The 27,995-nt window shown below is 50.5% G+C and overlaps 1 protein-coding gene across 1 annotated transcript in view; it reads left to right on the forward strand.

Annotated features, from left to right (window-relative positions):
• PAPPA2 (pappalysin 2) overlaps positions 1-27,995 on the forward strand; it is an 89,422-nt gene that overhangs the window by 53,989 nt on the left and 7,438 nt on the right. The window contains exons 14-20 of the mRNA XM_065842386.2: positions 3,465-3,636; positions 5,249-5,426; positions 7,241-7,454; positions 13,001-13,169; positions 13,775-13,907; positions 14,992-15,101; positions 18,392-18,463. Coding sequence (XP_065698458.2) covers positions 3,465-3,636; positions 5,249-5,426; positions 7,241-7,454; positions 13,001-13,169; positions 13,775-13,907; positions 14,992-15,101; positions 18,392-18,463 — 1,048 coding nt within the window. The remainder of the gene's footprint in view (positions 1-3,464; positions 3,637-5,248; positions 5,427-7,240; positions 7,455-13,000; positions 13,170-13,774; positions 13,908-14,991; positions 15,102-18,391; positions 18,464-27,995) is intronic.

Raw genomic sequence — 27,995 nt, forward strand, 5'->3', positions numbered from 1 at the left:
AAGGATCCTGAAGGGAGAGTTTTGCCCTGGTTTGTAGAATTGGTCTCACTTCAGAACAAAGCTCTTATCATTTCAGAGCAGCTAGGGCCATCGCTAGGCAGAATTTCACAGATTTCCAGATCTGGAAGTTTCTTTGATGTGTAGGTTATGGATAGGCTTGGTGAGCCCAGAAAATCATGCAGGCTGGTGCTGATGTGAAATAAGTTGGGAGAAAAACCTTGATATTTTGTGAAAACACTGTTGACAAATCGTTTGAGCTTCAAAAGATGCTGGGATAAAAATGGAAATTTTTTTGGATGTTTCATGCAGGAAAAAAAAAGTTGGCTTGTCCTGCATCTTATACGGCTTGAATCAGAAATGGCCAAATGTCAGGAGTTTGCAGCTGTGATACAGGAATTTCATTTATCATCAAAAAGAGAAAGAGCTCCTTCATGCTGAGATCAGAACTGGGCTAACTACACCATTTCCTCGTCCAGCCTTCGTTAGGGTGTTCCAGCGGCTGGGAACAGTGATTTATTCCGTCACGTTACCCAAACCCTGGAAGGCATGTGGAAATGATGGGGCCAGGCCACACGGATTTTTTTGTTAATTATTTCTTGTACAGCATCAGGCTCAAGGCTGTCCTGGCCCAGAATATTGCAGTGATAGTCACAATGATGCTGATAACAATAAAGAAAATCATCAAGGTAAAGTTTGTAGGGAGAGATGATAAAATTTTTTTAAGGCTGCTGATATATTTGAGAAAATCAGACAGCTTTGGGTGACGTGAGCCCCTCTTCAGGTCTGGAATAGCAACACCAGACTTCAAAGCTACATGTAGGGTGAGAACAACTTCTTAGAACTTGAGTCAATAGGTTTTGGATCATTTCCAAAGTAAAACCAGGGTATTTGTGGGATGGGGTGGTGTTAGTCACAGAAAAGATGGTGATAATTTAGTCATCTTTGGGGCAAAGAGAAGGCTAATTTTTTCTCAAATACATCTGTATGCACATATAGCATGTGTGCATGAGTGTATGGTGCATATAAAAAGAGAGATTATGATATTATGACCTTTAATTATCGCTCCCTTATGTATAACTAATCTGTATAACATTTTGCATATATAATAATACAGTAAGAAACTTGCTGATCTCTTGATCTGCTTTACACCAGCACTGCCCATTACATTTCTGACCTGGTGGGAAACCGAAATGTGCCCAGTAGTGCTGAAAAGGATCAGTATTTCATTATTTGTCGTTTAACAAAGGCTGTCCCAGACAACATGCCATGCCATCGTTCCACTAAAGCTGCTCCGCACAAGCACTTGGCCCAGCTGGATGTGCCTGGAGATGTCACCACCCCCTCCAAACCAGCGCTGTCACGAGCGCATGCTCCGTAACTCAACACAACTTCAGAAGCAGATGAAGTTGGGTGCCTTGGGGTCCCACAGTGGCCACCCAGCTGTCCTGTAGCCTACACCCACTTGGTGAACCCACTGCTTATCTCCCGGCCCTGTTTCCCAACATCTGGTCTGGGATTTGGCTTGGGTAGTCCCCATGTGCTGAGATGCACCCAGGACTTTCTTGCTGCGATATGTTGATGTAGCACCAAACACCATGGTAGGAGCAATGTGTGCACCAGCTGCAGCTTCTCACACGTCTCTGACTGATGAGGAAGAAGATGGGATGCAAGAACAAGGCTGGAAGGAGGAGAAGCTCATCCCCTGTTCAGAGACACACAGGGAGCTTTAGGACTCCATCGCGGGGTGGTGGGGTTGGGGACAGGATTGTGTGTGTGTGCATGTGCCCGGGGCACGGCAGGGAGCAAAGCCACGGTCCAGAGAAGGTGACTGCAGGAGGGGAGGGGAAAGGGCTACAATTGGTACCAGATGCCCTCAGAAGCTAATGACCTGACAAACGCTGTGCTCATAAAACAAATTCTTTAAAAAGGAAGCAAATGGAAATATAAGCTAGTGAAAGAATTTGCAGCAGCTGCCCCGAAACCATTTCTCACTTCATAAACAGGTCTGCATTGAAAAAACAGGCTCTTTCTTCTTGTTCTCCTTTGTGGTCCCCTCCCGTGCCCACCAGCTCTTGCAGGGCTGTGGCCTGCAGGTTTCCACTGTGTCTTTGGCTAAGTAGACCTGTCCAGAGTCAACAACACAGTCAACAGCACCCTGAACGTCTGTGTTGGCACCAATTTATAGAAATTATGTGTGTATATATATACATATATAAATTATTATTATTATTTTTCTTCCCTGGTGTCATTTGTGGGATTCCTAGTTGTGCATCCTTGGCTGGAGAGGTTGACCAAACACAAGCAGCCAAGGCTGCCTCTGCCTCCCCTGGGTGAAACCCAGGGCACAAAATCAGTGAAAAGCTGGGAGCAGAGAGGAGACATTCGGGTCCACCTCCCTCCCTTCTCTCCCCAATATTGTGATCCTGTGACCTGTTGTCACCTGAAGCTGCAGCACCTCTGGCTCTGCTTCAGGAGGGCTCCTGTAATTTTTATTTATTTTTTTTTTTTTTCACTAGTACCAATTCATAAAAGCTAAAGCCTGACTACTGGATAATCAGGGCATTTTCTTATGGGACCTGTTGTGTCAAAAATGTGTCTTGGCCCCATTCCATTCCAGGTAATCTATCTCCTGGCTGCATTTTGCTGATGGAGACCATAGCACCCTGACCAGCACTCCTCCTTGCTGTGGGACTATTTGTGATGCTTAATTAATGGGTACCAAAGGTCCTTGGTGAGAAGCTGCTCTGGTGAGGTGGCTGTTAAAGCTCAGGCAGCTCTGCTGCCAGGTCTGGGGGAAACTGTGTGTCATTTGAAGAACATCTCATGGATGGTTCCTTGGTATCTACAAGAGTTTCATTCTCCAGATAAGCCTTTTCTTGCAGTTTGAGAATCCTCTGTGGATTCTCTGATGTCTAATGCAGGGTTTGATGTACTTGTTGCCCTTCTATCAGGATAGACTTTAAAAAGGGCTATTAAATTTCTTTTTCTGACCTGAGGATAGACTTTTTAGCAGGGTCTGTTGCGAGAGAAAAAGGGGTGATGGTTTTAAACTAAAGGAGGGGAGATTCAAGCCAGATGCAGGGAAGAAATTTTTTACACTGAGGGTGGTGAGAGCCTGGCCCAGGTTACCCAGAGAGGTGGTGGATGAACCATCCCTGGAGGCATCCCAGGCCAGGCTGGACGGGGCTCTGAGCAACCTGAGCTGGTGAAGATGTTCTTGCTCGTGACAGGGTTGGACTAGATGAGCTTTGAAGGTTCATTCCGACCCAGACTGTTCTGTGATTGCAAGGAGACTTCAAACCTGGAAGAAGCTGGGACTGAGGGATATGTGTGCATCTCCGTATGCATCTCCGTATGCACCTGTGACCTGCTGAGCAACCCATGCGGGTGCCACCCAGAGAGAACCCCTCCTTGCTGCAGAAGCCCTGGGACCCACTTGCTGATCCCTTCCCTCTTCTCTACAGCTGTATCCACGGTGCCTGCACGGGATCGGGGAGCTGCACGCGGCCCCTGCTCACTTACGCTGCCACCCTCAACTGCACCTCCAACGGCCCCAGGCACATGGCGTGCACTGTCACCTGCAAAAAAGGCTTCGTCCCCCTCTCTGGCGATGGAAAGAGCCTGGGCTCCACTCAGGTGAGTGCACCTCATAACCTGTTAGACCAGGTGCTAGTTAAGAAATGTTCAACCACACTGAGGTAGCTGCAGTGACCCTAGGACACCTTGTTGCTCCAGCCCTGACCTCCTTGCTACTTTTCCAACAAACCTCAGCACAAGGGAAACTCTGGTGCTGGACCTCTCTGCTGGTGGTCCTGCTCTGGAGACCATTCTCCTTCCCTCACCACAGTCCTAGCTCTCCCATCCCAGAGCTGCATGCAGATCATGGCTCTTCCAGGCTAAAAGCTGCTGCAGGGGATGTCCCAGCCAGGGTGATGCTTTCCTGCAGAGGGAGAGGTAGATGTTTCTGTTCCTAGATGGGCATTGCTGGGAGGGTTAAACATCCCTGAGACATTTTCTTTCTTAAAGTTGAAGTCAGTGGCGCAGGAAAAAATGATGTCATTGCAGAGCAACTATATTTAAAGGCAGCCGACAGTACAGAGAGCTTTTCTTCCTTTGTGTTGTGTTGTAATAATGCTGCCCACGCCAGCAGGGCAGCACAGGGGTCACCGTGAAACAGTTTGTCCTGCTTTCCAGAGGGCTGGGAGATGCCTCGTAAAAGCCACAAGCCAGCAAGGCTCTTGGCTGTTGACCAAGGAGACCTGGAACTGATGTGTCTGTGGGAGCTGAGCTGAGTCGGGTCTGGGCAGTCACCTTGACAGGGTCATGGTCAGGATGAGGACAAGCTGAGAGAGTTGGGGTGTTCAGCCTGGAGAAGAGAAGGCTCCAGGGAGACCTTATTGCAGCCTTTCTGTACTTAAAAAGAGCCTGTAAGAAAGATGGGGACAGACTTTTTAGCAGGGCCTGTTGCGATAGGACAAGGGGTGATGGTTTTAAGCCAAAGGAGGGGAGATTCAGGCCAGATAGGGGGAAGAAATTTTTTACACTGGCGGTGGTGAGAGCCTGTCCCAGGTTGCCCAGAGAGGTGGTGGATGCCCCATCCCTGGAGACATCCCAGGCCAGGCTGGACGGGGCTCTGAGCAACCTGAGCTGGTGAAGATGTCCCTGCTCATGGCAGGGGTGGCACTGGATGAGCTTTGAAGGGCCCTTCCAATCCGAACTGTTCTGTGATTCTATGAAAACGTTCCCCTTCTCTGAAATGGAACTGCACAAAATAAATTGCATCAGGTGACAGTTTTTCTGCATTTGGTAGCGGATGCCATGTGGCTGTCACAGAAGATGGCAGCTTGTGCCCTGTCCTGAACACTCTGGTGATGTGACTGGTTTGACTGTGTGTCCCTCCTCATTTTGAGGCATTTTGAGGAAACATACACAGCTGTCCCCTGAGCACCCTCTACACCTGGAGGCCAGCAGATACAGACCAGACTTTAAAAGGTCTCTTGTGCAGGTGACTTGTGTGTTACCCCAAGGGCCATTCATTGCCTTCACCCCCAAACATCACCCTGGGAACAGGTAAGGGCTTCATGGCTCAGTGTCCAGAATGAGGAGAAAAGGCACATTGGGGGATTCAAAAATGGGGTAGAGTCTTCCTTGTCCTGAAACCTCAGTCAGACCTTTCTGCTGTGGTGGCAAAATAGTAGGTTTGAGAGCTCACTCGAAGGGGTCTGATGGAGCTTTGCTTTCTCTGCAGCGGGAGGTGGTGCTGACGTGCAGCTCAGGACAGTGGGACAGATCTGTGACTTGTGATCCTGTCGACTGTGGTGTCCCTGACCAGTCCCATGTGTACTACGCTGAGTTCTCCTGCCCCAAGGGGACCACCTACCTGAAGAGATGCTCCTTCTCCTGCATCCATCCAGCCAAGCTTCAAGGTATGGTCTGGAGTGCTGAGGGATCCCTTTTTGGTGCCACCTTTCCATGCATGTCCCAAGATGTTCAAACAAAGCATTGCAACTTTGAATTTCACAGTTATCCTGGCTTTTGCCAGCCAGGTGGGCTCTTGAGAGACCTCCTGATGTGGTGGGCATCTATCCCCCTTAAATGGGGACACCAGAGCATGAGGACACTCTCTCTGACTGCCATGCCCTGGGTGACAGCCCTTATCCATCCACCTTCAAGGTGCAGGGATGTCTTCTCCTGATAGCTGGTGAGGTCTGGCAGCCTCCAGCATTTATGGGTGTGAGGGAGACAAGAAGTGTACAGACAGACAAGAAAGGACTTCAGAGAGCCCAGGGTGGCTCAGTGCCTGGTGGCTGTGGGAAATCTTGTGGTTCAGGAGGCCTGGGGCTGTATAAAGCTGTAGAGACTGATGCCCACAGCTGCAGAGCAGGCTGGGAGATGTCCACCCAGACACACAGCAGTCCCCCAGACACACCACGGGCTGGCTCTCGTTCTGCAGACTCCATCAGGAGCCGCAGGAATGTTTTGAAGCCAAGCTGGAGAAAGAGAGCTACTGTTCCTGTCTATGCGAGGCTGAGCTGGGGGGGATTTGGGGGTAATTGCCTTGACAGCTTCAAGCATTGGGACTTTGTGTGAGTTTCCACCAGGGCCTTTGCTCTGAACAATCGCATACAACAAATCATTTTAATGGGCGTCCTATTTTATAGAGACATTTAAGCTGAAATGTATGAAAATCGTTTACTTTTTTTTTTTTTAAAACTTAATCTAAGGAGCAAAAACTGCAGGGAATTAAGGTCTCATTTCACGACAGGAGGGATGCTGGCAGATCCCCAGTGTGAACTGATCAAAGGGTAGCGCACAAACGACAACTCAACAGCCCAAATTCTGCACAAACCGATGCCCGTTGCCTTGGGTGGGTCAGCTGAGGGCAGGGCTTCCATCGGATCTTTCAGCTCTTGTTCTCACTGAAGTCAATGGGAGGTTTGGTATGGGCTCCCTCAGAGGGAAGATGTCCCCTTGGTGGAGCGCCCTGGGTGACCTCCAGCAGCTGACGCCATGGCTGGTGCTGCTTGGCCGAGGCTGCCAAGCTGGGGGGGTAACCTCGCAGAGGTCCAGCCAACTTGGATGAGCTGTCAAGGCAGGGACGTGCCTAATGCTTGTTCTCCCCAAAGGCTCACGTCCTTACGGGCAGGCTCTCCATGCTGACAGATGCCAGAATAGGGAAGGAAAGGATGACAGGGCTGCATGGTGCTCAGAGGTGGGGGCCTACCCTCAACAGTGCTGGTCCGCTGGGAGCACAGGTGCAACGTGGAGGCGAGGTTTAGTCCCTGCTCGCAGAGCAGTTGTAGGCACAGCAGCGATCACACAAAAATCATATAAAGCTACTGGAGAGTGTCCAGAGGAGGCCATGAAGTTGGTGAAGGGTTTGGAGGGGAAGCTGTATGAGGAGCAGCTAAAGTCACTGGGTTTGTTGAGCACAGAGAAGAGGAGACTGAAGGGAGACCACATTGTGGTCTACAGCTTCCTCACAAGGGGAGAGGGGCAGATGCTGAGCTCTTCTCTTTGGTGACCACCAATAGAACCTGAGGGAATGGCAGGAAGATGTGCCAGGGGAGGTTTAGGTTGGACATTAAGAAAAGGCTCTTTACACCAAGTCCATGATCTTGCCTCCCTTGGCATCAGTATCCACCTTAACAAGAGAGCTGGTTGCTCTGAGCTTCCCCCAGTAGAACTCCATCTCTAAGTCAGCTGTAATCCCAACATGCCATTTCTCTTTTGGGTTCAGGAGCAAACCAGTGGCTGACCTGCCTGGAGGATGGTCTCTGGTCACTCCCTGAAGCCTACTGCAAGCTGGAGTGTGACGCACCTCCTGCGGTGGCCAACGCCAAGCTCCTGGTCCCACGATGCCTCCAGGGCAACCATGATGTGGGCTCGGTCTGTCGCTACAAGTGCAAGCCTGGATACCATGTGGCTGAGAATGCAGCAGGCAAGTCTAAGAAGTAAGTCTGTGGTGGATCTGTTATCACCATCTCTTTCCTCCTCCCAACAAGGGTAAGGAAAGGTGGTGGTACACTGGTTGTCTCAAAGAGCTGATTTAATAGGTACGAGGCAGAGCAGCTTGTTCTAGTCATGCAGATTTGTTGAGGCAGGAGAGGAATTCCCCTGGTTTGGGGGAAAGCAGGTGGGAACAAGATGCAAGCTGCTGTTTCATGTATGTATACGTTAAATACCTTAACCTAAAGCACGCGAATTTTCCCCTGCACCTCAACGTATTTGTCAGTTGCTGAAAATTAAACATCTACAGAAGTGTTTGTGGACTCTCAGGTAATTAGATGTAATAAGATGCTGGAAGATTCCTGGAGCTGCTGTTTTTCCTAAAAGTGATAAAACATAGATCAAGGCACTGGGGGTTGTAAGAATGAATGACTGCCTCTTGTCAGGGTTAACATTTTACCCACTGCACTTCCTGGCTAAATTTAATCCTAAGCATTGGCATTTCATTTGGAGAAGATTTTTCCCAATGCTTCAGGGGGAAAAATTCCTGGTGATTCACTAGCCCTGTGCCCAGCCAGTATCGTGACACTTGGGGAGTAAATTTTTTCCACGATGCCTCCAGCTGAAGTCCCCATGCGGTACGGTCACTAAAGATTCCCTGGCACTGACCGGGTCCTCCCCAGAGTCTTGATACTAGCCCAAATCAGGTAATTATGTGCTAATTGTTTAATGCCCCCTTACAGTTTTAATTGGATGCAGACTTCATCTCTACTTTGCTCTGGGGTAGAGTTGTTGTGCACTGGGAAGCAATTGCCAGATTTCTTGCCTCGTAATGAAGGAAGTGGTTTCTGTAAACAGCTTTTTGCAGCATTAGGAGCATTTCTTAGGCCAAGGGGAGCTGAACAAATTATGATGGTGGCTACAATCATGTGGACTGCTCTGCAAACTGTGGAGCAGCTTGTGTGCCTGTGGCATTTCAGGCACTGGCCATGGAATCAGATAAATGCAGCTTGCAAAGTTAGGCCACCTCAGTCGTGCTGCAGCAATTGCTGGTCAGAAGGACGCCCTCTGGGAGCTCCCCACGCTCCTCTGATGTGTGTGACATCCCCATGGGTCTGAGCAGCCTGTGACACCAGTCAAGGAAAACCATGCAAAGTGGTTTGCATATTCACAGCAATGCCTGCTGACATGATGCTTTCATGTTTGGTATTATCATTACTACGAATTTGTCTGATATATTTGATGGTAGGGTATGATCCTATTACAGTAAGCAAAAAAAAAAAAATTATTAACAGAAAATTTATTGCTTTCTTATCATGCATATTAAGTGCTATGTGAGTGGTCTGATTCAGAGCAAAAGCCTTTCCTTGGAAGTGTAAATGCTGGTGTACTGTCTCATCTGGAGCTCTGCGTGCGTACTCAGCATGAGTACAAACCCCTTGGCACGTGTAGCGAGCAACAGCTACTAGCCAGTAAGCCGGCCAGTCAAGTGCTGGATTGCTGGAAATCCATCTGGTGTTCCAGCCCTGGCAGGCAGAGGATGGGAGCTGCCAGAGCCAGAGGTTCCTTGCTTTGTTCAGGCCAGTTTTGGAGAAAGCAAGTTGTTGGAGAAGGTGATGGAGAGCTCTGGAGGGGGCCAGCACCAGTGAGGTGGGGGTTCCCAATGTGCTGGTAAAGGAGCAGGGTCTCAGCTGATGATGTTTTGGGGGACTTCTGAAGTCTTCTAAGTTCTTTTTGGGTTCAGCAAACACAATTCTCCATCTGTTGCCCCCCTGTTGTTCACCAACCCAGCAAGCACCAGCCTTACTAAAGGTTTTAGTGTCATAAAGGTGTTGACAGGTACCAGTAAGACTCCCTGTGTGTACTGGTCATTGGAGAAAAGTCAGGCATGATCCATGGCTGACATGGAAGACTCCCCATGCCAGCCAACTAGCTCAACCTTGGAAATACTTGGAAAAGAAAGGGGATGAAGAAGTGGAAGAGAAAGAGGATGAAGAAATATGCTGTCTTGGAGAAGATACTTTTGTCTGTTAACCTAGATGAGGAAAGGTCCTTTAGAAATCACTGCTTGTCAACAGGGGATCCTCGAGAATCCAGGATTGCAGCATTGAAAAGAGCCAGCTTGAAAGTCAGAGGTCAGATACTTGGGGGGAAAATGGGCATCACCCCTGCAATGGTCCTGGCTGTTGCTTCCACCACAAAGTGCCATCTGAAGCAGCTCTTTAACAGAAATATCTCAGACATCCTTTAGAGGATGAGGGTGCTCTCAGTTCGGGGACAACCTTGGGGTCAGACCTTGTTGCTTCACTTTCCCAATGTGGGATGATTCCTTGGAGAGAGGAGATTTTTGGGGATCTCAAAGCTTATCTTTGTGAGGGGCTGAGCCCCTTCTGCTAGCTTGAGGAAACGCAGCAAAGAATAACTGGGTCACCCAAGTCTTTTCAGGCAGCTTTGAAAGTCTCAGCCTGCATTTTGACCAGAAATCAAGGGAGCCATGAGGCAGCCCAGCCCCATGATGAACTTCCATGGAGATGTTGTCTCCTTCACCTGTTCTCCCTGTCCAAAGACTATGGAGACCATGAAAGAGGGACAGAGAGCGAGAGAACGTGGAGGAGAAAAGGGACTGGAAGGAATAAGCAGACTTGGCGGCTGGAAACATATTGGAGAGATCACAGTGGGCAAAGCAGGACAGCCCAACCAGGGAGCATTGGCGTTTCGCAGGGCACAGGGCCACCGTACAGCTGTGGTGTGTGCTGAGGTGTGGGGTGCTCGCTTCTTCTGCCCATGTCTGACCCCGACAGAAAAGAAACCAAAACACCTGCACAGCCGAGGGAGCCAAGCAGCCAGGTAAAGAAAACACAGGCTGTCAGCTGGATTCCTGTGTCACTTCCACCTCGAAGGTGATGAAGATTTACAGCCCGGGTTGCCCAGGCTGTTTGGAGCACGGCAGTGGAGGTCCTACAAACTTTCAATTGCTTTCTTTCAGTTTAGCAGCAAATCTCCTTGCTTCCCCCTTAATCTTTTTGAGCCTGCCAGTCTCCTGCCATGTGAGATGAGGCTTTATGTTCATTTATCAATTCCCCCAAGCTTGGCCACCCCAGTATGCAGTTGGATCCCAGCCAGGCTCCTGTGTGCTCAGCTCCCAGACCTGGGCGAATGCTTGTGCCGGCACACTGGACACAGCCCTGGATGGTCTCAGCCATCTCCCTGTCCTCCTCTTCCCAACAGCCATCCCTCCTCGTTGGAGGGGGAAGCTTTGACTCTGGTTTTCCTGGGTTCCTCATTAATCCTCAAGAAATGCTACTAACCCAGATCAGAATAAGATGGAGAGTCTGGAAATTTCAAGCTTCTATGAGGTTGTATTTATATCTGGGGAGAGGTGGGATGTGGTCTGTGCATGGTGCCAGCCCCCCATGAAATCGCTCGAGCACCACATCAAGACGAGGAGCCCTGGTTGAAGACGGTAGAGCCCTGGACCTCAGTGTGCACCTGTGCAAACTGCAGCTCCCCTGGCATATTCTCCCCATGCTCCATCCCTCTTCCCAGGTCTTCCCACAGCTCCTGGGCAAAGGGCCTCTGCTGCAATTTGGAGGGGCAACAGGGAAGTGTGGTGGCTGCATCGATTATATGCCAGTGGAGGGTGGGGAAGTGAGAAGTAGTAAGTGGCTGGGATGCTCCTGGTTTGCAAAGGAGCTTGCTCAGTGCCTGGGGCATTGTTGTTGCATGAGGCTTTGCACCACCAGTTTGCTCCTGTTGCCATAATGCCATCAGCTAGACCCCTGGCGATTTACCCTGTGCAAGTCATACAACTGGTTCACACCCTGCCTGCCAGGCACTTCAAGAAGGGGAAAATGGTGCTTGAGGACCCGGGCATCCAACACGGTTCAGTACCTTCACTTGCCTTTAAATGTGGGCAAAGCAAAGTGCTCAGATGTTGGAAGAGGCAAGGTCTGGTGGAGATATCTTCACAAGAGAGTGACCATCATCCCAGTGGAAAAGAAGAGCAGCCAAGAAAATTAAGTTAAGGGTGGGCTGAAACCAGAGATGCCTTCAATGGGATCCAGAGCTGCTCCTCCTCACCATCCTTCCAAAACAACATATACCTGCATCAGTCAATCCAAGGCTCTCAGGTTGACTATGCAGCACCACTTGCTGCTCAGGTGCCCTCACCATGGTCCCATTGTGGCCTGGTGGGAAGATCTGTGCAGAGCTCTGTGCTGGCAGACCTGCCACATCCCATACGCCCCCCCTGCCTCCACGTTACCTGCTGGGGCAGGAATTCACTACAGCAGGAGCCCTCAGTCCCACTCGTAGTCTCCAGGAAAAATGAAGCCCTGATTTCTGAAGGTTTTCTGAAGGGGAATTGAAGAGCTGCAAATATTTAGAAAGTCAGGAATGTTTTAAAAATCTCTCATACTTCCCATCCAGAAACAGAAATATGATGGGTATGGGCACCAGCTCCTGCCCCAGCTCTGACTGTGGGGTGCAGATGGGGTCCCCTCTGGGCTGTGTGACTCTGCACGGTGCATTGGAGTGCAGCTGGGTGTCCATCCCTGCACCCCATCAGTGACTGCTGCCACTCAGGACAAGAGGCAATTTATTGCCTCCCTCCAGGGGTTTCTCTAACCCAGTTAAACCCCCCTCCTCGTACCTACAGCATGCTATAGATTCCATAATGTGGTGCCTGGAGCTCTGCCTGCTGGCACTGGTGCTGGGAGAGGGCAGGGGCAAGCAGCTGGAACAAGACTGTCTGGTAACAAAGGACAGCAAAGGAGGGGTGGAAAAAGTCTCATTAAGGATGGAGCAATTAGCACTGGCTCAGGTAAAGCCCATCAGTGCTGTCAAAACCTGTATGTCAAAGTCTGGGGTTGCGATGACATGTCCTCTTCTGGGAGAGTGGTCCCCAGCCAGCCCGATGCTGCACGGGGTTTTGATGTAAAAGATGCAGTGTCTCCATCACTGCCAAAGATGGAAGACTGAAAAGAGTGTGGGCTCCACTCCTGGACTTTTTCTTCCTTTATTTTTCATCCTTTTTTTGGCAAATACTTCGCACCTGGGCTGTTTTAGCAGCAGAGGATGGTATCGGTCTGCTGCAGTGCGACAGCCGGATTGACAGATCTGGCTGGGATACAAAGAGGAGCCTCAGGAGTAGCTGGGAGCACGCCAGCAGGATTTACTGGTGGAGGTTCACTCCATCCGGCAAAGTCTGTAGCTGCTGGCGGTGGGACAAAGCAGCCCGGGGGATGGGGAGGAGAGATGAATGGTTTAGGGGCACTGTGAGAGGTGGGGAGCAATGGGGTGGTGAGTGCGAGGAAAAAGCATCCAGTGCAAGGGGAAGAAAAGATCCTGGTTGAGGGTGAGCTTGTCCCTTCAGGAGGATCTGCCCATGGTGAGGGGTGGGATGGCATGGGCAAGCCCCACGCAGGTGGCTTGGTTGTGCTCCAGCAGAGATGTCCTCTAGGCTATTCTTGCCTCTGTGGGATGCTTGGTGTGGCCAAGGTGGGAATTTTTTGGGGTGCTGCAGCCCTGTCTGGTGTCTGTGTGTCCCCAGGAAGTTCCTGAAGATCCAGTGCCTGGAGAGCGGGCAGTGGGAAGAGGGACACTGTGTCCCTGTGGTCTGCGAGCCGCCCCCTCCCGTCTTCGAGGGCATGTACAACTGCAGCCAGGGCTTCGAGCTGGACAGCCAGTGTGTCCTCAACTGCCAGCCACAGGAACAGCAGGTGAGTGACTTGGTGGCAAGGCAGAAATCGTAGAATCATAGAATAATTTGGGTTGGAAGGGACCTTCAAAGCTCCCCCAGTGCCACCCCTGCGATGAGCAGGGACATCTTCACCAGCTCAGGTTGCTCAGAGCCCCGTCCAGGCTGGCCTGGGATGTCTCCAGGGATGGTTCATCCACCACCTCTCTGGGAACCTGGGCCAGTGTCTCACCACCCTCAGAGGCAAAAATTTCTTTCTCATGTCTGACCTGGATCTCCCCTCCTTTAGTTTAAAACCATCACCCCTTGTCCTGTCATAACACAACCTGCTAAAAAGATCAGTACTGGAAAACAGTGGGGCTCCCTGTACCCAACTGTGCAGAGGGTCCCTGCAACAGCTTGGCCATCTGAGGGGCTTGCCAGGGCGTGGAAGCTGCTGCCCACCAGGCAGATTCCTTCTGGTGGGATCCAGCAGCAGCTGGCAAGCAATTTGCTTTCTGGTAAGTAATGCAAAGCACACACAGGCTGGAGCAGATGGCTGCAACCCAGCTGCCCTGGAGAACTTCCCTCGGGACATCACTGGCAGTTGTCAGCAGTAACACCAGCTTTTCTCCCTCTGCTTGGCAGGTTCCCATCATCTGCACCAAGGAGGGATTATGGACAGAGGAGTTCAAGCTGTGTGAGAGCTTACGGGGAACCTGCCCACCACCCCCTGAGCTGAATTTCGTGGAGTACAAGTGTGAGCAGGGGCATGGCATAGGTGAGGGCAAATGGAAGCTAAACAGAAAACTAAACCTTATATTGATTCAGCCATCCTAAAGAGCTGAAGGTCACAATGACTCTTCTTCTTGTACCAATCCCCACTAAATCTATGAAAAAAATCCTATTTTTTCCTCCATCCTTTTTCTAAATGCAGAGCCAGGCATGGTACCCATGGGCAAGGCTCAAAGCTAAAGCTGGCCCTGCTATAAGCATCTCTCTTTTCAGAAGAAGCAGGGATTTGTCCTTAGGGCAAACCCAGCCCTTTGCAGTAGCTTTCCTAATCTCTAGGCCTTCATCTCCCCAAGATCTCTCCACTTGTTACTGCTACTGAGTTTTGCAGGGTTAATGTGGCAGATTCTAGATAAAAGCTGCTGTGACAATTGTGTGTAACAGGGCGCTTTCACCAGACGAGGGACCACATCTTCCATTTCTTTCCTTAGGACTTGGTCGCTTTGTGCTTTCAGGAAAAGCTGCAGAGCTCAGTCACAGTCGTTATATCTTGCCTGGCATCCTGCTGGACCAGGCACTTGGGCAAAGCCCGCATTGCTCCAAAGCAAACACACCCGTCACCTGGGTCTGATCAAATCCAGCTGAGGCGAGTCTAAGGGCAGGGCCTAAGGTTAAGCTTTGGCCAGACCTGATGTGAGGCTGGGGTCTGCTTAGTTTTTCAAGGTGTTTTCTGCAGCTTTTTTTTTTCTTCCTGGGTCATAGGAAGGCAGTGGGAATTCAGCGTGGCAGAAAAACTATGAAAGATGCTTCTTAGCTTGTCAACAAACATCCCACAGCGTCCAGACCAGGGTTATTTTTGTGCTGTATCCCATGTTCTGTCATTGGGACTTGAATCCATCTCTTAGGCTGTGTTCAATTTTCCTCTCATCCGGGAGAAGGGAGCTGGCAGCAGCTCCTGTAGGCTCCTGTGTAATTCAGGATTTGAGGAAGATATTGTCATGCCAGGTTGGGAGGGAAAGGGTCTCTTCTACGTCTGCCTCTGCAAGGAGCCTATACGTGCGGGTCCAGTGGCTTCCTGTAGAACATCATCGCCTGGTTCCTGCTGAAGTCCTCAGGGCTGTCTCCTCCTGCAGGTGCAGTGTGTGTACCCTCCTGCATCGTACCGCCCAGTGACCCTGTCATACTGCCTGAAAATATCACTGCTGAGACGATGGATCACCGTCTGCAGCCCACCAGAGTCCAGGTAAACGGGGAGATGGATCTCTCTAGCAGGGAGTTTGTTAGCAGCATAGAGCGGAGCCCCTGTCCTCTCTGTCTGGTGTTTTTTAACCCAAATCTCTTCGTCTTGGGTGAAAAACGGTAAGACTTGGAATGACAAGAGGAAATGGCCAGAGAAGGTTTAGATCGGATATTAGGAACAATTTCTTCCCAGAAAGGGTTTTTGGGCATTGGAACAGATTGCCCAGGGCAGTGGTGGAGTCACCATCCCTGGAGGAGTTGAACAGATGCAGAGATGAGGTTCTTAGGGACATGGGTTAGTGACAGGGGTGGGTTAACGGTTGGACTGGATGATCTTGAGGGTCTCTCCAACCAAAATGGTGCTATGATCCTATGGCAAGCAGCAAAAGTGAGCTTGGGGCTGGCTGGTCTTCTCCAAGGATGCATGCTCTGGAGGTGCCTGCTCCTCCCCATAGCCAAGTTCTATAGTCAAGGTCCTCCTTCCTTCTCTTCCCTCCCCTGCCGACGCCACTGCATGGCCTCCTGCTCTCCCGCACCAAAGCTTAGCACAAGTTATCAGCTCCCACGCCAGCTTTCAAGGACTGGCAGGATACCACAGCAAATGAAGTCAAATGCAGGAATCCTGCTTGATTTTTCAGGACGTTGCCACATGCCTAAACCCACTAAGCTGCTGTTCTTGTCAGCCAGGGTGCTGGGAGAGCAAAAGCCACCCCTGGCATAGGATGAGCCCAGGTCCCCAATTACCTGGCAGCAGAGATCCAACCCCAGGCAGAAGCAACTTTCTGCCAGGGAAGGTGTCTCTGGCTGCCAGGACCTGCTGGTCGGCCGCTTGCCTCTGCTGCTGAAATGGGGGGAGCCTTTCCCTCCCCATCCTTTTACTCATTTTGTAGGCAAAACAGCTCAAATAGCTCAAATAGTTTGGATCCTCATGGGCACGACTTTCCCAAAACGCAGCTCCGCTGGGGTAATATTTCTTAAAATAAAAAAAAAATGAGATGCATGAGGAAGGAGATGGAACAAAGTAAAGCAAACAATCTTCCCATCCAAATGCTCTCCCCTCCTCCTGGGAAGCCGCAGGAGGCCCAGCATCGTGCCTGTGGATACTACTGTACGTCGCCTTGAATCAGACCCACGGCGGATCGCTGCCGGGGGGGCGAGGATGCCCAGGGGGTGTGGGATGGTTAAGCACGAGCCTTGGAAGGAGTCCTCGCCTTTGAGGGATCAGATGGCTTGGCCCGCCGAGGTGGTGGCATTCTGCTGCTCTTTTGCTGCTGCTGTGGGCTCTCGTGTGAGGGAGGCATTTTGCAGAGAGGAGGAGGGGTGTTATTTTAAGAAGTGGTGCTCCCCCTTGCCAGGAGCTCTCTCCCTAGACCAAATTGTTTTCTTTTCTGCCCCAGCTCCTGCTTCTTTTCCCCACTTTGCTCCTCCAAACCTTGCCATTCCCGGGAGCTGCCGTGGTCCCGAGGTGATGGAGAGGATGGGGCAAAACCCCTAGAGGCCACTCAGGGAGGGGCATGGTCCTGTTTTGCTTTCAGCTCTGATTCATTGCATCCCACAGCCCAGGATGTTTGTCCTCAAGCCTGGAATATGAATCTCCTAACACGAGTAAGCTAAAATGCCATTCAGGTTGCACAACATCCACATATGAAACACTCCAGTAGGGTAAGAACGTAAACATCCTCTGGGCTGAGCAGGAATTGGCTGGCTCAGCCAGCACCCCGATCTGATCATAGGACACTTTGAGTTGGAAGGAACCTACAAAGCTCACCCAGTCCAACCCACTGCCATGAACAGGGACATTTTCACTCAGAACAGGTTGCTCAGAGCCCTGTCCAGCTTGACCTGGGATGTCTCCAGGGATGGGGCATCCACCACCTCTCCAGGCAACCTGTGTTTCACCACCCTTAGTGTAAAAACTTTCTTCTCCTGCCCCAACCCCATCACAGTCTGGACTGAACATGCAGAAGGACCTGCAGCAGGTCTGCATGGGCAGAGCTGCCCCATCCGGATCGGCCCTGCTGCCCAGGGCTGCTCTGTCCTGCTGCTGCACATTTCAAATGAGAAAAAGGCGAGGAGAAGATGTATGTACCCCTCCATGCAGCTCCTGCACAGTGAAGGGCATCCTAGGACACTTTCGCAGGCTAGCCGTCATTTTATGGGGCCTCAGATTTCAAAGTCTGCCTGAGCTTTACAAGGAGGAAATTGCATGTGTGGTGGGGCTTTTCTTCCCCCGTATAATCACGAGTGCTCCCCACAAAACCCCGCTGAACGAGCGGGACAAGGCGTTCCAGCACAGTGAAACCGAGCCCTCCGCATCTTGCTCTTGCATCCAGTTGGCTACAACAGCTGAGTTTGTGCCTTGTAAATACCAGAGATAACCTCAGCCCCGCGAGTGAACGTGAGTCTGGTGTATCTGCTCCAGGTCAGGTGTGGGGAGGTGAGTCCTCCCAGGACCAGTTGTTGGAGCCTGAGCAGGGGTCGGTGAGCAAATGGATGCAGCTACTGAGTGATGACTGACTGGCTCAGCCCCCACCCCATATGAGTAAGAAGCTGGTGAATCCAGCATCATGCAGAGAGGTGATGGCAGACTCAGCCTGTGTGACCTCAGGTGGCTTCATCCCATCAGCAGCTCATGGCCAAGCCAGCCACCATGAGGTGGCACTACCAGCCAAACCCACTTCTTTAGTGGTCCCTGCCATCTCCCTTTGTCCTATCTGTAGTGTATCTATATACATGTACACACACACACGTGTCTCTCTAGCTTCTGCCTTGAACAATTACAACTGCCTGAAAGGAGGTTGCAACATGGAGGCTATTGGTCCCTTCTTCCAAGTAACAAGGGACAGGATGAGAGGAAAAGGCCTCAAGTTGCACCAGGGAAGGTTTAGGTTGGATCTTGAGAAACATTTTTTTTCTGGAAAGGGTTGTCGGGCATTGGAACAGGCTGCCCAGGGCAGTGGTGGAGTCACTGTCCCTGGAGGGGTTAAAAGATGTGGAGATGAGGTTCTTGGGGACATGGGTTTGGTGTCAGTGTTGGCTTAATGGTTGGGCTTAATGATCTTGAGGGTCTCTTACAACGAAAATGATTCTATGTACCCTTGTTTGTGGGTGAACCAGGTGCATCTGCTTTGGGTTTGATGGGCTTCAAAGGGTTTCCCACTGGGCAGGGGTGCAGGGGGAGGTCCTGGGGGTGTCACTGCTGTTTTGCACCCCCATGAGCAATGCAGAGAGTCGGTGGTTGTTGACCTCCCTCTGCCATCTCACCTAACAGCTCTTTTCTCCTTCCCTCCTCAGCATATCGTTTGCACGGGCCGGCTGCGGTGGTACCCAGATCCCTCTGTCATCCACTGCATCCCATCCTGCGAGGTAAGTTTCCCCCAACGCGAGCTGCCTGTTCCTCACAGGAGAGCTCCTCGCAATGAAAACTCACTCCAGCACAAAGCTGGAGTGCTTTGAACTTCATGTTTGCTCTGAGCTGGGCCAGGGCTTGCTGGCAGAGCAGAGAGACCAGAACAAGCATCCTTGGGTCCAGTTCCCCGCAGCCAGGGCAATGCTGGGGAACAAAAACTACACAATAACCCATTTCCTTCCTTGCCTGCTTCTTCTTGGCCAGCCCGGGAAGAATGTTCTAGCAAAAGGGTTTCACTGGCAAGGGGTATCCCCAAAAAAGCCCGTGCTGACTCCAAGCCTGAATATTTCCTTAACCAGAACCGCAGTTCTAGAGTCAGGCAGGTCCAGAAAAGCCCTGCGTGACTCACACGTCCAACCAAAACAACCAGGATTTCCAGCCTTGTACATGCAAAACAAACCGCTCCTGAAGAATCTGCAGACAAAGAATTCCTTGCAGAAATTGGTTAGCTGCTCATTTCGCTTTGAGTAATGACCAGGCAGGAGAAAATCATAGGCAGTTTGGAGTCAGTTCGCAAAGGAAATGAAAAATAGGCAGTTCTTTGTCAAGCACGAGTTGTTATTATGATTGAGGATAAAAGGAAAAAGGGGGGGTATTTTGGAATGTTGTACGCTGAAAATTCGGGATTTTTACCAAAAAGGAAAATGTAAATGAAGTTTGCACACCAAAAATAGCTTTGGGTTTTGCTGATTATTTCTTTTTATGTGCTCATTTCAATGCAAATGATGGCTTTTGCTCACTGATTCTGCCTAGCTCAGCTCTTTGTTGACTGAAGTGTGGGAGAAAGGGCGAAGTTGCAGGGGGCACGTCCCCAGGAAGGAGATGTTGTGGTCACCAGAAGGTGCAGCATTTGTTTCCCAAACTCGATGTTTGCGTTGTGTGTCTCTACTGGAAGGCGTGGACTGTGAGCACAGGGGAATGAGGGATCTGGTGGTTGAGTATCAGAGCTTAGCGATGGATCCTTCAGTGTTTTGGGGGCTCCAGGTCTTTCTGATCCACACGTTTTAGCTCAGTTCTGGGGCAGTGTATTTGAAGTAGGATGCGCTTATGCGGCAGAGCAGTCAGGTAGTTGTGGTGTTACCCTGTCTGGTTCTGCTAGCAAGGGAGAACCGTTCCTTGTGCTCTCTGAGAGTTAGTCCTTACAAAAAAAAAGAAACAGATGGGACATGAGGTGTTCCTTCTTCCCTTTCTGTGCAGCTCAGGTGAGAAAAAACCCACACAAGTCTGAGGATGATCCCTTAGGCTCAGGTACACCTGATCTACCCCAGCCTTTCCTCCTCTATGGTTCCTGCACCTCACCTTGGGTCTATGTCTTCAACAAGAGGTCCTGTAGAGCATGGTGAAAAATGACGGCTGCTTTGCATGCAAGATGGAGAGAGATAGGGACCAACTATTATACAAAACATTAATACTTGAAATCAGTATCTTATGGTAACAGTCACTGTCTTCTCTTTAGCCACCCAAACATGGTCACAGCCAGCACAACCTCTTTCTGTTCCTGGATGCTTGTCATCCCCATTTACTCTTGGAAAGCAATCCTAGGCAGCAGGCTTAGCACGCAGGAGGTTAGGCAAGCCAAAGTCTTGTAGTGTCCTCCTAGAAGGTGGAGCGTCCATGCTCTTCTTTGCTCTTGTAGAATTTTCTATGCCTTTTCTGCTTTCAATTAGCGAGAATGAGCAGGCAGTACATAGTCTTCCAGCTGAGGTCTCACCAAAGCCCTGCACAAAGCTTCCTTGTGCTGGAAATGTCGCTTTTGATAGGACCCAGGACTGTATCTGTTATTTCTGCAAGTTGCATCAGTCTGGCAGCTCAGAGATGTCCTGAGGTCAGCAAGTACACCCAGATCTTTCTCTACGTCCTTTGTTTCCAACTGATGAGCTCCAAGCTAACAGCAGATGTTTTACCATCAGTACAAGAGCTTGCCCTTCAATTTTATACAAGAGAATGTCATCCTGTTTCTCTCTCTAGTCTTCGGGTCATCTAACATTTTGTGAGATATCCTGATCCTCCTCTGTGGAATAATGTCTTCTTCCTCGTTAGCAATTTCCTCAGCACAGGCCTATTTTTTAAGGTCACAGTCACTCACTGTAATACTAATGAAGATTCATCCTCAGATAGTTTCTTTTGCTCTGATGCTCTCCTTTCTGATACAGCTGCCTCCTCCCTGTTCTCCTCCTCACTTCTCACATACGTGTCTTTGATTATTCTTTTCGTTGGCTTTTCTTCTATGATGCTGCAGGTTCTAAGGTTGGGCTGATAAGCCAAGTCTTCTCAGATAACATTTTTTCATGTGTCTTTTATAATAGTCCTTGTCTTGCCATAAAGAATAACTCTTACCAAAAGCAACTCATTCAAAGTATTGCTCTGGGAGCTGCTGCTTGGCACTGGAAAGAAGGGAGGTGTTACCAGTCCCCTCCTTTGACCACAGAAAATGCCCTGAATATTGTTTCTACCTCATCTGTGCTTGTTTCCACCCTCACTCCTCTTCCTCTCCTGTCTCCATCCTTGTGACCAAAAGCACTGCAGTTCTTGGATGCTGTTTCACTTGGGACACAGTCTCTAGTGGGGATATCAGACAGGGAGAGGCAGGTAGAGACGGAATATAACCTGTATTCTGTCCTTGCTGCATGGGGTCCCCCTTGCCTTGTTTTCCCCTTAATTTACTTGCTCAGGAAATGTTCTGGCCAAGCAGAACAGAGCTCCTGCTGAGTCTGACGTGGTTCAGCTTGACTTGTCATGTCCATGGGACATCTTACTCCCAGGTTCCTCCTCATTTCACAATAATCCCTCACTGGAGGCTCCTCCTTTAGCAGCCCGGTCTCTGCTCTCCACTGGGCAGTGAAATGCTGCTCCCATGAACTGTGCAGGTCACTTCAAGTCTGAGTCATCCCTCAGAGATGCCGTTGTCTCTCCATTGACTGCCAAATGTGTGCTGGATCATAGAATCACAGAAGGGTTTGAGTTGGAAGGGACCTTCAAAGCTCATCCAGTCCAATCTCTGCCATGAGCAGGGACATCTTCACCAGCTCAGGTTGCTCAGAGCCCCATCCAGCCTGGCCTGGGATGTCTCCAGGGATGGTTCATCCACCACCTCTCTGACCAACCTGTCCAGCTTTCTCATCTGGATGCCTCAGTGAGGGAAACAACCCTACATAAGAGAAATCTAGGTCACTTGGCTGCTCATACGGTCTGTCCCTGGTGGAGTCACTTTGGGCTGGGCCATGACAGTGGTGGCAAGCCCCATCCTCCCCAGCCAGAGCCCTGCCTCGTGTCGGGAAGTTCAGATCACTCTGCAGTGGCATTATAGAGAGATTCTCACTCATCTTTAGCATACGCTGGCAGTGAATCAGCCTGCCTGCTTATCCCTCTTGCTCCTCTCCCAACCTCCCTTCTCTTCCCATTAGTCAGGTCATCCATCTGCCTCCCGCTCTATCGCTGCATTTTGCCAAGTTCCCCATTCCCAGAGTAGGGCGCACATAATTCAGCGAGGGAGGGAGGGGAGGGATGCAAACCCTTCCAGGAGCCCATCAGGAATACAAGTTAGCACTGAGCATGCTTTGCGTCTTGAGGGCCAGCGGAACATCTCATCCTCTGCCATCAGTAGAAAAACAGATGGCAGCACCGGAGGAGAGAGGAGGAGGGGGCTTGGGGCTGGGTGGAGGAGGAGAGGAGCTCCCTCCTTCCCACTGTGGTTTGGGAGGCGGTGGTCATGGTCCCGGTGGTGTGCTCTGCTGCTGAGGGAGGTGTCTGCAGCATCTGGAGCAGGTTCTCCTAAGCAATCCTGAGGTGACCACCTCTCAGCTCTCTTCCTGTACTTAAGAACAAGCAATGCAGTTGACTTCAGAGGAGGAGGGGGCAGAAGGTACGGTGATCCAGGTTGCGCCCTTGGGCTATTCCTGCCATGGTCCAAAATAGTCTATACATGAGCATGGCTGCTGTGGAGCATCTTCCAGTCTGTGCTGCTCACCAGCTCTGCACTCCTCTGTCTCCCACACAGTGTGGCTGTGATTTAGCTGAAAAAGCCTTCTCTGATTGAGGTTCGCTTTGCTGTGCTTTGCTCTGAGCAGCCCTGTCTGTGTGCAGAGACTTTTGGTCTCTGCCTCACACCCTGGGTGAAGATGGACCATAGCAGAAAGCTGTCATGAGTTGCTGGAAATTCTCAGGTCTTTTCCCCATGAGGACAAGGTCTCACTGCCCTCACGCGTGTTGCCGGTGATGTTATCATGGTTGTAAAATTCTAATTCATTCCCTGTTTTGTGGTTTTTCTGAGGTATTGTGATGGAAGTGATGAGATAGGGATTGAAGTGTATTTGTGGTTACAAGTTGTTCTCGAATCTCTCGATGCAACAGGTAGTCAAGGACCCCAATAGTTCCTTGGCTCTTCCCACCGGTGTGCACAAAGCTCTCGCTCGGCATGTCTGTGGCTTGTGTCCAGCACTTGTCAGCCAGAATTAACCCCTTAGAAGGCAGATGTGGTAGGGAGAGTGGGAAGTCTCACCTAAAACCAGGATCTTACTGTGCTTTATTGTGATGGAGGACAGGGTGTGACTCGCTCCCTGGGCAAAGCTGCCTCTGCATGATGGGGCTGGGGCCCCTTGGTTGTCTCTCCTCCCAGACATGGGAGCTCTGATTTTGTACCATGGCAAAGCCCAGTGCAGGAAAACAGGCAGAGATGTGATGCTGGTGGGATGCTCCACTCCTGGAAAGAGATCTTCTTCTGCTTTCCTGGAGCTTAAGTCAATGAGGATTACAGGCACCCCTGCATCTCCAAGGAGACTCTCTAGAGCAACTAGGTATGCCCAGAATTCAGTCATCCTCTTGTGATGTTCACATCATCATTATCTCATCTTCTGTCGCCATGAGAGCATTTTGTGTCATCTTTATCCAGCCTGCACTCTTCCTCTGTCTGCCATCTGGCTTTGAAAATGCAGAGAGGATCCTGCTGGATGTGGCTGCTGTTTCTTCAGGATTGTCACCAAAGGCCATGTGATCCAGGTGACCAAACAGGACTCTACGAGTTGTCCTAGATTCTGGCACATTCAAATCATGGGTAGTACATGACATGTTTGGCTCCACATCTCAAGAGGACAGAGCAGAATTGGGGAAAGCAATCAAAATGATTAAGGGGATGCCACAGCTGCCTTCAAGGAGACCCTAAAACAGCTGTGACTCCCTCTGTGATCACACCTGATCTCTGAGCTGTGAGGGCAAAGCCCTTCATGCTGGGGAGGTAGAACACAAGCTCTCTATGTACCTGCTGGGTACATTTTCATGCTACTCTTGGCTTGAGCAGCACAGGCTGCTTAGTGTGGGATATAGCCTTCCAGGGCATGAGCCCCAAGAAGTTTATTTCTCTTCCAAAAATCTCACTTGAGACATATTTTTCCTAAACTGTGAGAAGGTCTCTGTTCCCTGCATGCACGTGGAGTGTGATTGTAGAAACTTCATTTTCTTAAGAGACAAATCAAACAGAGGGAAACAAACTGACTACACACCGGTGTGGTGCAAGGACAGGCTTGCATGACCCCAAAAGAGAGGAGCCTTTTGGCACAGGCAGGACCAGAGCACCCAGGTACCACACTGGTGATGGCGGAGACCCAAAGAGGCAGAAGCAACTTCAGCTCCTCCAAACCTGCACTTGGGATGCCCCAACCCATGGCTACGTCTCTGCCTTCTCCAGCTCTGCCATTCCTCCATCCCTGCCCATGTCCCACTTTTTCCTCTCCCAACAGTCACAGTCATACAGCCGGTGATACAGAGGGAGTGGAAAGCCACTGAAAGCACCCGCTGAAATATAAAAAAAAAATCAATGAGTTGCTCCTGATCATAAACAAACATCCCCAAGCACAGCCCAGCCAACTGCTCTTCCAACACGAACATTCATTCCCCTGCAGCTCCTTCATCCCTTGTACATTGTTTTTCTTTCTGTTTAAGATCTGTAACAAGAACTTGGCAGAAACCAGATACAAGTGGGTCAGGAGGCCCTTGTGGTTTTCAGGGCTTGTTTTCCATAACCCGTTCTATCCTGCAACATATTTTGCACAAACGGCTTGGCAGGAGATCTAATCCACGGCAGCAGGCGAGCTGCTGAGGGCAGGATTGTGGGCTGGTGTTGGTGGTATGGGAAGCCCTGGCTTCTCTCGTGTGTGTTTGCAGCAACCTTGGGAATGGTGAGTGTTGGGGACCCATCTCCAGGAGCCACTGTGCTTGCCAGGGCACTATTGACACACACATGGCATCTTCCTGGGCTCCCTTTGGCATGTTCTTGCCTGCTTGTGTTTTTCTTCTCCCGTTAGTACTGAGATCAGGGCGCAAAAAGGATGAGGCTGAGGATCCTGCCATGAATAGAATCATAGAATCATTTTAGTTGGAAGAGACCCTCGAGATCATCAAGTCCAACCATAACCTAACTCTGGCACTAAAACATGTCCTTAGTAACCTCATCCATATGTCCTTAAAAAAAAAAACAAAAAAACAACAACAAAAAAAAAAGAAACAGAGCACAGACAGAATTCTTTAGTGGAAGCAAAGACCTGCTCTGATGTGGTGGTCATCTACACCAGCTTTCCATCCCTTTCTTTGCTCTTGTCCCCATGGACTGTGCAAAGCCCTTTCCAGATTGGTGTCTGCTGGGATGTGGGGTCCCTGAGTAGAGAGTCACAAAGCAGGACAGGGATAAACACATTCTGTGCAGTAGCCCAAAGTGCCACATACTTCTGCAGATACGTGTCCAAACCAAATCCTGGCCTGGGACACAGAAGCACTTTCAGACACCATGAAAGTAAGGACCTGCTCTCCCAGTGTGTTCATCTACAGCAGCATTCAGGCTGGACACCAAGCAGCAGTCTAAACCCTGCGCTCTTCATCCCCCTTCAGACACTGATCCCGTCCAAATGAAGCCAGACTGATTCAAACAGTGCCCAGATGTTTGCAGGAAACCAGTGTCCAAAGGACCCTCTTTGTCCTGAAGAACACCTGGAGCTGCATACCAAGGCTGCTGGGAGCGGGGCTGTTCCTTGCCTCGGGCACAGCAATGCAAGTGGTGGCACATAGACCGAAACCAGACAGCAGGATGCCGCCTTCCAGCCTGTCACCCCTTCCTTGGAGCATTCCCGAGAGTATGTGGAGTACTTTCTCAAGCAACAAGCCTCTGTTTCCTTAGCGGGGCTTGAGGAGAAGGATTTTGGAGCTGGGGCAGATATTCCTGAAGACCTGAGATGCAATGAAAGCAGTCCGCATGCTGAGCTGACAAGTGGGCGGCTCAGGGCCACCAGCAAGCTTGGAAACAACTGATGTTTCTCTGTTTTGCTTTCTGGCCATGTCTGAGGTGATGGGGCAGGTCCTTGATGTCTACACACAAGCCATCCTGCAGGCATGTGGCTCCAGGAGACAGCCCCCGTGGTTCAAAAGGAACAGAAGAATGGCTCAGTGGACAGAAACTGGGAAAACTGGGAGTCATAAAAAACAGAGGATGAAGTGCTGGGTTTGTAGGAATTTCTTTGTTTTTTTTCACGCCCCTTGGTCCCAGGTGCCTCTTGCCAGATTTCCGAAGCGGGGCTGCCATGGGCCAGGTAGTGCTCACTCGCTGCTCGGAGTGGCTCAGGGCAGCGAGACATCCCAAAACGCTTTTTGAGCAGAAGCCAGCCCTGTCCCCTCTCCGTCCCTCTCGGTGTTTTTCAGAGCTGGTTTCCTCCTTGCGTGCTGGAGAGGCTCGGGAAGGAGAGAGGGAAAGTGAGTGTGCTGGGGGTGTCGGGGGGCGGGGGAGAAAAAAAAGAACAGAAGACACACTGCAACAGAGAGAGGGCCAAGAAAAATATTTAATCCAAACAATGAACATTGTCGTTTCCTCCCACAGTCTGCATTCCCAGTCAACTTCCCTGGGCAAGCGAGGGAAGCCAAGAACGGCCGGGCTCTCTGCCTCGTGAGCGTGTGTGCAAGGAAAGGGATGTGTCCTGGGGACACTGTGCCGTAGCATCACTTTTACTAGTGCCTGCCACATCTGTGGCTGAAGGGACAGACGCCAGCTCCTGTATTCTGTGGGGAAAACAGTGGTTTGAAGGGATCGGAGGGGGAATTTCTGGGGAGCAAGCTGAGACCATGGAGTGGTTGATGCATGGGAGCTTTTAAGTGAACCAGAACTTTAACAAGGCTTTGGGTACTCTTCAAGTCCTCCAAGGGACCTCCCAAAGCTTTCTGAAATATTGTGGGTAGGGGCTGAGGTGTGAAGGAAGGCAGGAGAGGCAGCTGGAAGGGAGAAGCTGCCCTCTGCCCATCCCTGGCCAAGGGCTGCTGCAGCCTCCTGCTTTTTTACCTTTCCCCACACACCCCTGCCCGCTCACCGCCTTGCACCTGGGACATGGCTTCTCTTGCACATCTTAGACCCCTGGAGCAGTCTTTATAAAATCATAGAGTAGTCTGGGTTGGAAGGGACCTTCGTATGTCATCTAGTCCAACCCCCTGCCATGAGCAGGGACATCAGCCCTGGGGCAAATCAAGGCTCACATTCTCTGTTTCTGTCAGCCCTGGTTTGGGCTGATATCCCTCAAGACCATGTGCACAGAGAGGAGAGACATTTCTCCAGCAGAGGTTTATCACCGCTCTCTCCCCTGCTGTGCCATCTTCCTCCTGTCTCCTCCAGCTGATCTTTCCACCATTAATTACTCATCGCAAGAGCAGAGTTGGTGGTGGTGAAGCTGATGTAGGAGGCATGAATCTGAAGGCAGCAGCAGCAGCTTTTCCAGAGCTGGTCCCTGCCTGTATCCCTTGCTGAAATGATGTTCTTCTGGGACTGCTTTAAGAGCAACAGCTGAGAAGGACAAGGACACCAGCACCTCCTCAGCTGCAGGGTTGCATGGGGTGTCTCAGCATGCAGATGGACAGAGATCAACGCACAAAACACTGGTGCCCAAAGGGAAGGATGCAAGGACAGCAAAATCCACACATGAAAGCAAACTGCACATCCTCCTTGGACCGGAGCAGCATGGTGGCAAAGCCTAGGACCTGCACAGCCTCCCAAAGCCTGAGGGAAATGTTTTCCTTATTAAGGCTGGACTTGATCCCCTGAAACTGGGCTCTGGGCTTTCTCTAGCTATGGGCAGATTGAAATCGCAAGCACTTTCCATCCCAACAAGAGAGTATTTCAGCTCTTCAGTTACACAATTGGCCAGGTGCATGCTGATTTTTTTTTTTGTTCTTTTTTTTCCACTTTCCTTGGAAGCCTCTGGAACAGGTCATTGCCAAAAGCAAGGTACTGGCCCTTCAGGTCTACTCGACCGGAGCAAAACTTGCATTCCTGGGAAATAACGTTCGTCAAACGCCCGTGACGCAGCACTGAAATATCTGTGATACTGATGGCATCTGTGATTTTTTTTATTTTTTCTTTTATTCTTTGTGTTCTGTCTTTCCCTCAATCTGTTGCGCCCTTTCACTCTCTTTCACAGTGAATCAACCTATGTATAAGGTGGATTTGAAGGAAAGTACCTGGAGCCT

Source organism: Patagioenas fasciata, chromosome 6 (genome assembly GCF_037038585.1).
Source record: "Patagioenas fasciata isolate bPatFas1 chromosome 6, bPatFas1.hap1, whole genome shotgun sequence".
Classification (NCBI taxonomy): Eukaryota; Metazoa; Chordata; class Aves; order Columbiformes; family Columbidae; genus Patagioenas; species Patagioenas fasciata.